The 13,344-nt window shown below is 39.9% G+C and overlaps 1 protein-coding gene across 4 annotated transcripts in view; it reads right to left on the bottom strand.

Moving 5' to 3' along the window:
* The window catches only part of DIP2C (disco interacting protein 2 homolog C), a 492,724-nt gene that overhangs the window by 83,166 nt on the left and 396,214 nt on the right, over positions 1 to 13,344 (bottom strand). For all 4 annotated transcript variants that reach the window (XM_069729709.1, XM_069729707.1, XM_069729706.1 and 1 more), the window contains 4 exons: positions 12,021 to 12,229; positions 4,708 to 4,822; positions 1,264 to 1,465; positions 397 to 506 (listed from right to left, as the gene is read on the bottom strand). In XM_069729709.1, the coding sequence (XP_069585810.1) occupies positions 397 to 506; positions 1,264 to 1,465; positions 4,708 to 4,822; positions 12,021 to 12,229 (636 nt within the window). The remainder of the gene's footprint in view (positions 1 to 396; positions 507 to 1,263; positions 1,466 to 4,707; positions 4,823 to 12,020; positions 12,230 to 13,344) is intronic.

Below are 13,344 nucleotides of genomic sequence, written 5' to 3'. Positions count from 1 at the left end.
AAGCCGCACCGGCCGCCACTCTATGACTGTTGGGAAGAATAAAGTTCAGTTCCTTCATGTAGCCGGGATTTCAGTGCTGCAGCCAAATGGCTTTAGAGTGCTATTAACCTGCAGATTAACCAAATAATATTTTTACATGACGGGTTCCTTTTACGCCCCCCATACACAATAAATGGGAATTCAGACCATATTTACTCATTCATGTCTCAGTCCTCGATGCATGGATTGGCTAGGGGTCTCCTGTCCTGAACTTTACAGTCTAGCCATATATGAGGTTGTCGAGGTCAGTTCAGGAGATTCATGGCCAGTTCAAGGGTAATATTTTATACTCAGACCACAAAAACACAGTTGTGTGAATCCAACTAAAACATATGTGTGAACATGGATAAATCGTACCTTTCTGGCCTGATCATTGTCTTCTAGCTGTCCCAGATCCCTTCCACTTGCCTGTGCGATCCTCTTACCAGAGACCAGGTTCCCCACCATCACAGAGGCAGGGCCAATTTCTACATGGGAAAAATATGAAGCTTGTTAATGAAAATTTATAGAAACTTTACTACAAAATTTCCAATTTAGCGCAATAGTTTGTTTAATCACAATTAACACTATATACGGTACATTTATTGCTGATTTCTTTCTAAATCTATTTTCAACTTCTCTGCTTACACAGTAAAAATTGTGCCACATTAAAGGAAATCCATCATCAATTTTTTCTTTTTAATCCGAGACATCATAATGATGGAGCAGAAAGTCTTATTCCATGGATGTGTCACTTGCTCAGCAGATTGCTGTAGTTTCAATACAAATCAGTGTTTTATCAGCAGGAGATTATCACTGCAGGACTAGGCATCTTGTGCCAGGCAGTCCAGATATGTAACCCCGCCCCCACCACTGATTGGCAGCTTGCTAATCATGCACAGTGTACAGAGGAAGCTTCCAATCAGGGGTGTGGGCGGGGCTATACACAGCTCAACATTCATAGCACTGCCATATTTACAACAGAGAATACAGGAATTTTATCAAAATTGCATCAAGCAGCCCAGTAAGTGACACATCGCTGGAATCCGGCTCTCTGCACCTACATCATGCTGCTCTCAGATTCCACAGTAAAAGCCTGCTTTAGAATTTATATTTGGATTAGTTCTCACTAACCGCACTATATGAGCACCAACTTTTAACATAAAAACAATATATTTTACATACAAGCCTATGATGAAGAATAAAAAAAAAAAAATTCATAGGAAAGTCAGATCCGTGTCTCACCTGGCTGTTTTTGTCTTGGCTTAGGGAGGTTCGTCACACACGTGTGAGGACACATGAGCACATTACATGGGTGGAGTGACCCCTCGAGGAACAGTTGCTTGGTCTCTGACAGGTGAATACCACCTAAAGGGGTTTTGGGGAGTGTGTTTGCTGGTACTAGAGCTAGACAGTAGACTCCAACTTGATGTATACTGTCAATTGCCTACAGGAAATACAAGAACAATACGAACCGTTGCCATATTATATGCAGGTCTTCATACTAAGGAAGGTCAAAAAGATCAACTGCTACCAAACCTCATGAATTATGCAAGAATTAAACCTATAATGTGTGTACACATTCTTGTAGGAATGGCTCCTCGCTTAGAAATCTGGCAAAAATTCTATACATTTTGGAGAAAGTCAGGTTATCACCAACATGAACACCATTATGTCTCCAACGAGGGGTTGTCACCTAGTGTACATATATAGTAGGGAGACCGAGATAAAATGAGTTGCGCTGTACTCTGTAGCATGAATGTATGTATCAACCACATCCTCATTCAGTAGACTCGAAAATTTGAGTGTAAACGCTCGAAGGATATCCTATCCCAATACGTAGTAGGTATAATAATAATAGTAGTTGCAATAAAAGAGGAATATGGTGGTCTAGAGTCTGCGTTTCTCAAAGTTCAGAGATACGATCACACATGAAGGTGAAGTATTAATGTGATTTATCGTCAACGCGTTTCAAGATTTACAACTCTTCATCAGGACCAAACCACAATGAATAACACTGGTCTACAAAAAAGAAAAACAATTTCTGGCTTGGACTTTAAGAACAGTTTTAGACTAATTTGAGGGTGCCGAATTCAAATCTGATCTTATAATTTCTCTATCACATCACATTTTTGCGCTATAGGTATATAGCCCATTTTCATGAATTCCATGATAAATGTAAGTAGTGTATGAAAAGTACCGGTTTATACGGTTCACTAAGGTAAATTTAGTTTTCATTTAGTCTCCCAATAAATGTGAGAATATCTTTGTTTTTTTTAAACATGCATAATTCCCATTTGTTATGGTAACACCCTTGTTTTCTGTGCTACTAGGAGAGCTACAGCAGAGTATTGGGTGAAAACTGAATGGCCTCAGCGACAGAGTTTGGCATCTGGCGATAAGAATGTCATCAATGATCCTCTAGTGGATAGGAAGGACATTGCCTTTCCTCCCTTACACATAAAACTTGGATTGATGAAGCAGTTCGTCAAAGCTCTCAATCACAGTGGAGAATGCTTTATCTATATATGTTCAACATTTCCTGGTCTTAATGAAGAGGAGAAAAAGGCTGGAATATTCGATTGACCTCAAATAAGAACACTTATGAGAGACCCAAATTTTATCACATCAATGAATGAGACAGAAGAAAGAGCTTGGAATGCATTTTGTAATGTGGTGCAGAATTTTCTAGGGAATAAGAAAGCAGACAACTATGAAGAGATTGTGGAAGAGCTACTAATGAGTCTGCGAAATCTTGGATGTAGAATGAGTATCAAGATTCACTATTTACACAGCCATTTGGACTTTTTTTCCAGAGAACCTTGGGGATGTGAGCGAGGAACAAGGGGAGCGTTTTTATCAGGACATTAAAACAATGGAAGAACGGTATCAAGGCCGGTGGGACTCACATATGATGGCCGACTATTGCTGGAGCTTGATGAGAGAGAACCCAGAAGCTGTACATCACAGATCAGCCAAGAAAAGAAAGTTCAAATAGCTGTCATTTGTCATTCATCTGTGTGCCATATATATGTGTTTTTATATTATGTAGTTTAATTTTGTAAGTATATTTGATTTGCTGTACATAGACTTTGTAATCTATGTTATTCCTTGATTAAAAAATATACAAAATGTAGTACCGAAAATCATGTGTTTTTATCATAAAACAGGAGTAATTTTCATCAAAAATTGAAAATATCTCGAAATCCTGATGTGATAGCCAAAAACGGAGTTCATATTCATAATCAGCAGCCAAATTTGACTTAAAATGTTTTAAAACCTTTTGCCAGAAAATTGCGTTGACCAGTGTAATAATACTTGCAAATACCACCAAATACAAATGTTGTATAGTTCTCCTGATAACCTATGCTTCTAAACCCTTGTGCAGGTCATTGCAGTAGCGTAGGTAGCCATGGTTATGACCACTAGTAACTACCTGTCACTATATGAATGGTTGTAACCATGGATACCTAAGCTACTGCAATGCCCTTAACATAGGGTAATGGTTATAGCGAGTCAGAAGAACTATGTATACTAATTTTTTTTTAATTGGCAGTATTTTTAAATATTATTACACATACAATATTGTATCAATACAATACAATATAACAATATTGTATCATACAATTAGGTTCTGTAGAAGGACGTAGATCTGGGGATTTATTATGATGGAATATAGGCTGAACTGGATGGACAAATGTCTTTTTTCGGCCTTACTAACTATGTTACTATGTTACTATGTTACCATATACTAGGACAGGATCTTGTAGATGGGAATACCCCTCTAATGACTATATATGCTGTCGTGTTAGGGTGGAGTCACACTGCGTTTTCAGCAGAAGTTGGAAGAATACATAGTCAGGATTTTCTTCCAAATTTTTAATTCTAATGGATTCCACCATAAAGCTATACCATGGCAACAATCGCCCTCAGACTTCCCCAAAAAATGGTAGTGTTTTGAGTTTCATCTGGATATAAAAGCAACTTTACTTTTCGAGCCATCAAAAAAAAAAAAAAAACTGTCAGAAGCCGACAGTACAAAGTCCGGAGAATCGGGGCCTGAAGATACATTTAATGTATGTGCCATGAGCTTTCTCAGCGTAAACATAAAAACTACAAATGCAGTGTGGATCCAGTAGACTTTTTGAATTAGCCCCATCCACACATCCATCAACTTCATCACGTTTGATACTAATAAATGTGCAGCGGGCAGAGCTATTCTTTACGTCAAAGTGACCAGCATCATGATGGAACCTGATGGACCCCATTATTCGTAGTGTTATGTCCTATGAAGGAGCAGATAGTCCATTATCTTTGCGCACTCTTTTCAAAAGTATGAACTGAGCCTTAGGGGAAACAAACTCTAAAGACAACATATCGCACTACATCAGTATGTACTGAAGATGTCAGGCAGGACAGAACAATGCCCCAAGCTCTAAAAAAAAAAAATCAATACTGATCCATGGGTTTGGTATAAGTCTTCCTTAGCGTCACAGGAGGGATCTCATATACTTGACTGATTGTGAAGCCCATTCAACACGAGATGATTCAACAATCCTTTATATTTTTAATATTTTAGATTAAGTTACAAACAGTTTCCTCCAAGCTTTTCCACCATCTATGATAAACTCTACTTTTGCACAAATTTTTCAAATACACAATTCACCACTTGCAGAATAAAGTCTTTACCTGTAGGACTCGGCTCATCCATTGGAAGCTATCCTCTTCTGTGGAGTCCGGCCGCTGCTCTGCAACAATAACTATCCTCTCATCATGCAGGACATTCACGGAAAAGACTGCTATCCTGCAAAAAGATAACAAGCGCCAAAGTTATATGACGTACAAGTCGCTTAAAGGAATGTTGGAGGCAACAATTGGAAATGTAAAGGGCAGAGGTAGCAACGACATCATTTTCTAGTACTAATATACACATGAAAACAACTTCATACAGGATTGAGCACAAACAATGCAAAAAGTAAGTATCAATAATATCCATAAGACGCATTGCATTAAGAAAACCCCATTAGTTCAGGATGATCATCACCACAACAGTCATTATTTTGTGATTTATTTCAAATTATCTTGCTTCATTCTTGCAGATCAAATAAAGGAATAAAACTAAGAACCCATAGACCACATTTTTTTTAAGAGCATATTTTATTTTAGTGGCTATACACCATAGCAGAAATCCCAAACCTGTGGCTTGTGGATGTCTGCCAGCTTGATGCGTGAGCACCAGGTCTAGCGACTATAGTGGCATGTAAAAGTTTGGGCACCCTGGTCAAAATTATGGTTATTGTGAACAGTTAAGCAAGTTGAAGATGAAATTATCTCTAAAAGGCTTAAATGTATTAAAGATGACTCATGTCCTTTGTATTTTAGGCAACAAAAAATATATATAAATATATATTTCCTTTTCACCCCCTCCCCCCCCCAATGGGGGTTGACTTTTTTCATTTCTCCTTCTCGGGTCCTCTACCAGAGGCCTTGGAGATTTAGGGTTCTGCGCAGAATCTTAGTTGTTCCCAGCATTGCGCTTTTCTAGACAGAGAGCGCAGATGTTGCTCCTGGGATCTGTTGTAGCCATTTTCCCAATTTAGGGGTCACTGCTCCAAGTGCTCCTATCACCACTGGAATCACTGTTGCCTTCACCTTCCACATGTTCTCCAGTTCTCCTTTGAGGCCTTGGTATTTTTCCACTGCCTCATATTCCTTCTTTCTGATGTTGCTGCCTCTTGGCACTGCCACATCTATCATTGCTGTCTTCTGATCCTTGTCTGGTTCATTAGCCAACATCTGCTGATCCTTCTGGATCTTGAAGCCCCACAGGATTTTAGCCCTTTCATTCTTCACCACTTTTTCTGGGGTCTCCCACCTGGACTTAGGGTGACTTAGCCCATATGCTGTGCAGATGTTCCTGTATACAATTCCAGCTACTTGTTTGTGGCGTTCGGTATACGCTGTTTCTGCTTGTATTTTGCATCCTACCACAATCTGTTTGACCGTTTTTGAGGTTTCTTTGCATAGTCTGCACCTTGGGTTTTGATAAAGATCCTGTTGGATCGAAACGTCGCAACTAAAGGTGGAATAAAGGAGATATAAGTTCACCCTTCTGTGGAGCACTGTCAGTATTTCATTACTGGATGTTTGCACCTTGGGTCTTGTTTTGTGTGGTAGATCCCTGCTTCTATGGATCTGGTAATTAGGGTTTGCACTTGTGCGGCTATGATTAGTGCCTCTTTGCTGTCTCGGAGTCCAGCTTTCTCCAGCCATTGGTAGGATTTCTCCATGTCAGCCACCTTCATTATCCGTCGATAGTACATCCCATGCAGCGGCTTGTCTTGCCATGGTGCTTCATGTTCCTGTTCTTCCAGATCTGTTGTTGTTGCTGCCTTAGGCTTTCTCTCAACATCTCATCTTTTGGTGCCATTTTTCTGATGTATTCCTGGATACTCCTTGTTTCATTCATGATGACGGCTTGGATGTTTATCAAGCCTTGACAACTCTCTTTTCTGTTGCTATACAATCTTTAGGTGTTAGACTTAGTGTGGAGATCTCCATGCATTATGAGGAGCTTTTGTCGTCACAACCGCAGCTTCCATCTCTTCTTTTGGCCAGCATACTATGCCAGCAGGGTATCTGATAACTGGCAGAGCATATGTATTGATGACGTGGATTTTATTCTTCCCATTGAGCTGGCTCTTCAGGACCTGTCATACCTTTTGATGGTATTTGGACGTTGCCGCTTTCCTTGCCTCCTCATCATGGTTACTGTATCCCTGTGGGATGCCAAGGTGCTCGTATCATGTCTGTACATCTGCTATGTGCCCTGCTGGTAATTCTACTCCATCAGTCTTGACTACCTTGCCGCTCTTTATTACCAACCGGCCGCACTTCTCCAGCCCGAAGGACATCCCGATGTCTTCGCTGTAGATCCTTGTCAGCTGGATCAGTGAGTTGATGTTTCTTTCATTTTTCGCTTACAGCTTGATGTCATCCATGTAGAGGAGGTGGCTGATGGTGCTTCCTCTCTTTTTATGCAAAAGGACATCCAAACAAGCTTGATGCACTTTGGAAACAAGTCCTGTAGACCAATGAGGTTAAAAGGTTAAAAAGAAACTCGGCCACAATGATCAAAGACATGTGTGGAGAAAAAAAGGGCACACAATTTCAGGAAAATTGTGTTTTTTTTTAAATACCAAGTTCAGGTGAAAAATTTTTGCACAGCTCAGGGGAGCTACAAGCTCTTTTTAGAGACCCAACTCAGTGTGAATCCATATTTTCAAGGCAATGCTCCATAGGAATGTAATGCCATGTATGAGTCTCTGGTTTGGCTGGTATGAGTTACTCTGATACCACGGAGCACTGCCTTGAAAAAGAAGTCTCCAAACCGAGTTAGGTCTCTTTAATCAGACTCCGCACCCTGAATTTAAGTTATCTCATGTACTGATGAAGGCAGAAACGGTCTACTGGTTGGTATACGTTACTTTGCAAAAATGTTTCACCAGATTCATCCACAGATTAGCACCTGATCCACACGAGGACACCAAAGAATACATCTAGATTTCAAGGACTTAAAGGGGTATTTCCATCTCCAAAATCCTATCCCAATATGTAGTAAGTGTAATAATAATAATATTAGCAAATACCTCCAGTTAGAAATGTAGCATAGTTTTTCTCATTCGTTGTCTCTTTCCTCACGTGCAGGCATTGCAGGACCTTAGGTATTCATGGCTATGACCACATGAGGAAATAGACATAGTAAATCAGAAAAACTATACTACATTTCTAATTGATTACAAAAACCGACCTTGCGGATGTATTTATTAATGTAGCAATCCCTTCTACAGAAAGTGCCCATTGCACTCCACCAAGGGAAAAAGGGGGTAAAACTCCCACATATACATGATCCTATAATCAACCAAGAGCACAATGCCCCATAAATATTCATGACAACAACAATTTTATATGAAACGTATAAATTTTATTCACATAAATACAAAAACGGAAGGTAAAACTAACCAATAATACTAGTGATGAGGAACAGGTAGATGACTGAAAGACACCAACTGCATGAAGACACACACATTACATGTGTAAAGGTGCCAACAAAAACAGCATATAAGATAAATATTTAGTTAAATAGGGCAAGACACAATGCCAATACTAATAGGGTAGGGGGGAATGCAGTAGTCTTAGGCTGACAAGCCCCCCGAGGAAGCTCAAAACGCGAAACGCGCATCGGGGCTATCTGTTTGACACCTCCAGCAGGAGACCACACACATGGTTAAGCATAACATGCGGCATGTCATCTAGTTAGACTTGCACTTTACGGGCATCCTGCAATATGGGTGGACTGGAAAGGGATATGGCAGAGTAATGTTTATGGGTTATTGGCTACTGAGCCTAAGACTACTGCACCTGTTCCTCATCACTAGTATTATTGGTTAGTTTTACCTTCCGTTTTTGTATTTATGTGAATAAAATTTATACGTGTTGATTATAGAATCATACATTTCTAATTGGCGGTATTTGCTAATATTATTATTATTACACCTACTACATATTGGGAAAGGATTTTGGAGATGGGAATACCCCTTTAAATATCAATATAATATTTTGTAGCAATGAATGATGAAGACACTACAGACACATTTGTATGTGCAGATATCAGACATGGTCACAGCACGTAGCCCGAACATGACAGACATGGGCTGGGATGAGTTTTCTCTTTTAATTATCAGCAGGGTAAAGCCTGCAGCCGTGTGAGCTGTCAACAGCACTCAGGAAATCTGATCACTTCTACACCCAGAAAAGCAGCAATTCACTTTATGTCATGTTTGTGTCAATAAAATAAACTGCACATCATGTCATTAAATACCCTGCAAGACCCCGAAATACTCAGGAAAATCATATACTCAGGACTAAACAATCATATACTCAGGAAATGATTGTTTAGTCATGAACATGGCGAGCTACAAATCCAAAGCAAGTAATTGGAATTATTATGTAACCTTGGAGAGAAGCCAAAGTGCACATCCTGCAGCAATGTGCAGAGCCGTAAGATCACGGGATGGATGGACAGATACATGACGGGCACATAACTGCTGCAGGTCTGTTTTCAATCTACTTTGTTATCATGATTTCTGATTTTTCATGGGTTCTTACATCATCCTATAGCAAAGACTTTAAAAATCATGAGAAATTGATATGAAACACAAATTACATAGGAGTAAAGCAAAAAGAACATTTCCGCAAAAGAAAAGATATTGCTAACTTTGTAATAGCGTAAAGGTGACACCTGGTTCATGCTGCCCAGACCGCTTGGAGCATGAATCAGAGCCCGGCTGCACAATTCCAGCCACGTATAGTTTTCTCGGAAATTTTCTGGTGTTTCGAAGAAAATAAGCTTTAAAGATTCGGCAGGGGAAGTCTTCTAGGCACGGAATGAACAAGTTGGCGACATATTACAACATCTGTCTTTTTCCATTCTTCAAGAACGACTTGTTTTAGAGCCTGGGTGCCGGATGGCGAGTGATGACAACTTGTCTGTTCAGAATTCCCCAGAGGTGTTCGGTCTGGTTCAGATCAGGAGACACTTGGTCACTGAATCACTTTCAGCCTGCTCTTCTTCAGAAACACAACCGTGGCCTTAGGTGTATGTTTTGGATCATTGTCATGTTGGAAAAGTGCACCTCCACCAAGGTCACAGAGTGATCGTAGCATCTTCTCTTTCAATATAGAGCAGTACATCTGTGAATTCATTATACCATAAATAAAATGTGGCTCCCCAACACCAGCAGCACTCATGGAGCCCCACATGAGGTCACTTCACCCACATGTTTCTCTGTAGGAACAATGCATTTTTCTTGTAAACATGCAAGAATGGCGTAAGACAATCCACCAAAAAGATAAAAGAAAAGTGTTTTTATTTAACGTAGTACATAAAAGGGACTTAAGCAACAATTACAGCCATATCGATGACAGAGCTCTTAAAAGGCATGGAAAAAAAATGACTGTATTTTTCTAAATTCATTTTTCTAAATGCATGATGCCTACAGTTAAACATAGTGGTGGCAGATGCAATGTAGTGACTTAATCGCGTCTGCTTTCTCAGTTGTACACAATGATTGGGGGTAGAAGGAAGTGGTGGCTCAGTCCTCAACCAATGAATTCATCACTACCTGCATCTTGAGGATGCAGATAGCGATGACATTGAGATGCGGGCGGAAGCAGTGGGCATGGTTTGGTTTGTGGGCCACTGTTTTCAGCCCCCTCAGCTGTCTTGGTCCACCGGCCTGACTGGGACAGCCAGACGAGGCCCAAGGTCTGCTCTAGAGGACAATGACTTCATAATACAGTGTCCAAAAAGGGCATTACTCTGGACCTTATATTATGGCTTCATACAGAATGGAGACTGCGTGGCATTGTGCTACACTTCTTGTGTGCATGTGGGATTATATTATAAATAAAATAAATAATAGTATATTAGTTTTTACCATCTACATTTTATCTACACAAACCAAATTCTCTCAGAACAGCTCAAAACTTTACTTTCTTTTGCCATGTCTCCTCAAAGCTGAAAACTTTTTTTCTTGAAGAAGATACCAGATGAGGAATTAATCTACATTGCGGCAAAAACAACTATTATCGTTACAGCCCTAGACATTTTCTAGACTATTTGAGCTTTTATTGGGACATGTTTAGAAATTCATTATCACATTATTGTAAAATCACAGAGAATTGGCTTTCGGTATACACCCTGTTAGGCCATTGATGTCCTCTGAGGCTATAACTATAATAGTTTGATGTGAATTCTAAAAAGCCTTTAAGACAAGAAAGATAGTGACATGGTTTGCATAAAATTGTCTTTTTCTCTAAGGTATTGTGAAAGGCTTGTAAATGGCTTAACTATCAAAGGGAATTATACCAACCACATCGACTGCCCGGAATACTAATGATTTACGGTATGAAATCAGCCCACAATAAAACATTTACAAAAGCTAATTTTTAATGAATTGCACTACACAATTATATATAAAATATGAAACTGATCAGAGCTGGGAGACTGCAGACATATTGAAGAAACCGAGTGAAGAGGTGACTGGCTTCTTTAGCCAAAGAACTGGGAACAAGTACTAGTAGACAATTATGTAGGTGGCCCCATTTTAAGATTTAACACATATAAGAAGTACCGTATGTATTAAAATTAAATTTCTTTCTTTCTCAATATGTCAGGAACTTGATTTTATAGGAAATTTCACATTAAAGATGCAGAAGTCCATAGAGGAACTTAAATTTTCACGTGATACTCTGATGAATGGGCTGAACAGTGAGGGATTCACACGTATCTTCTGGTAGGCTTCTCCTGTAGACTTATATGCAGAGAATGTCATGACCTAACCATGCATGAGACATTTTCTCAACAGGCTTCCGGGCAGGACAAAACCACTGTCTAGTACCTGAGTATAAAGGTAGGCTGAAGTATTGGTGTCCAGAAGATTACGATGGATCCTATTATTGCTGGAGACCACATAGGTGAGACTTCCCACTCGAGGCAATAGATGTATTTTTTTACTTTTTACCTGGAGTATCTTTATAGCCTGTTTAAATCCATTTTAGGCTCCTCATTTATCTGAAGAAGAGGACCTAATCTCATGCTTATTGAAATGGATAGGATCTTCTGCTGCGCCAACATCCCGGTGGCAGGACATACCATCAGGATCTTCTCCTTCGCCTCTGGTATTGTTGGCGGGTGACTGCTGCATCTAATCACTTTCCCAAGGGCCATGCACTGACAATCCCAGATGAGAAGGAGAGGAGACTGGAGGAGGACTTGGCAAGCAGGACAGAGGAGTGTCAAGGGGAATGGGTAGACGAGTAGCTGCTGTTAAAAAATGTTTATAGTATCCTTTTGCCGTAGCCAAAAATAAAGTAATAGGGGTGGTAAACTTCTTTAAATACCTATCTGAAAACAATACTTTTGGGTCATTTTTACAAACCTTCCTCTGTAGACGAATTTCATTGGTTCCACTGCTAGTGCTGTTGCTACTATGTCATCAGCATTGTGTCTCCGTCCACTCACAACCATCAGGCCATCCATCTTTCCCACAACAAAGACCAGCCCAGCTGGTCCAATAAATCCGAGAAGGCCAGTCCTTATGAATGGATATTCACTTATTGGTGCTCCTGAGCTTGTCATTGGAAAAACCTATAAAAACAGCATGATAAGATGAGATACCAATCACAACCTCATAACTTACCCAATGGGAAACCCCCTCTATATGATTTATACTCTGGTGATATATTTCTCATTTATTTTTAGGCAATGTTTACGTGTACAGTAATCATCCATTAGAACGGAACCAGCAGCAATCCATTGGAAAAAAATGTTGTGTGGACACAAATTTTTTAAAAACTGATTTCAGCTTGATCCGTTTTTTTTTTTTTTTTTTTTAACATTGAAGTCTGTGGAAAACAAATCTCAGTGCCCTGAGATTAAAGCTGCAAGAAGTGTTTGTAATGACACCGCTTTGCTCTACTCCCCTCCCACTGACTGAGGCGAGATAAAAGCTGCAAGAGGTGTTTGTAATGAAACACAGCTCTGCTGTTCTGTACCCAGAAGGTGCAGAGATCAGAGAGATCAGAGCTGTGTGTCGTATACTGGCTCCCATGTTAAAAACACACATATTTTACAGTGTTTATGGTTTTTTTCCGGGAGAGCACAGAATTGTATGGAGCTGCATAACTTAACACAATTCAAGAAAAGTAGACAGCTTTGTACGTACGACCTGCGTGCAGCTATTTATAATGACTGCAGTGTATATTAAAAATCCGGGCTATCTGCATTGCTATGCCCCGAGGACACATTATGTTATTCTATTCTTTATTGTTTTTACTCCACAGCATTAGAATTCATATTAGGCTGCAATACTTTGCAGCAAAGCATTAAAACTGAAATACCGCACAGAGTTTGCAAATTCTCACAGGTTTTGCCTTCCAAGCGAGCCACAAGAACACTCTACTCAATTATTAACATTCACTACAGACAAACGCCTTTAACGGGGAGCGCTCAGCATGCTGACAGCAGTCTCCTGCTCAACAGACATGATACGACCTTCACTGTGCAACTTACTGCGAGCAGCACAACATTATTTCCAATAGAAGAGATTACAGATAAACAGAGGGGAGAACGCTGGAACGTGCACATCTTATGTCTTGTCCAAATGTTAGCAATCTGACACTAAGAGATGTGCACGAAAAACCTGGACCCAAATAACTGCATGTAAATGTTGCCTAATGTACACCGCTTACAGGCTAGGCTGA

Source organism: Ranitomeya imitator, chromosome 6, assembly GCF_032444005.1.
Source record: "Ranitomeya imitator isolate aRanImi1 chromosome 6, aRanImi1.pri, whole genome shotgun sequence".
In the NCBI taxonomy this organism is placed as follows: domain Eukaryota; kingdom Metazoa; phylum Chordata; class Amphibia; order Anura; family Dendrobatidae; genus Ranitomeya; species Ranitomeya imitator.
This window is presented reverse-complemented; position numbering and strand designations above follow the sequence as displayed.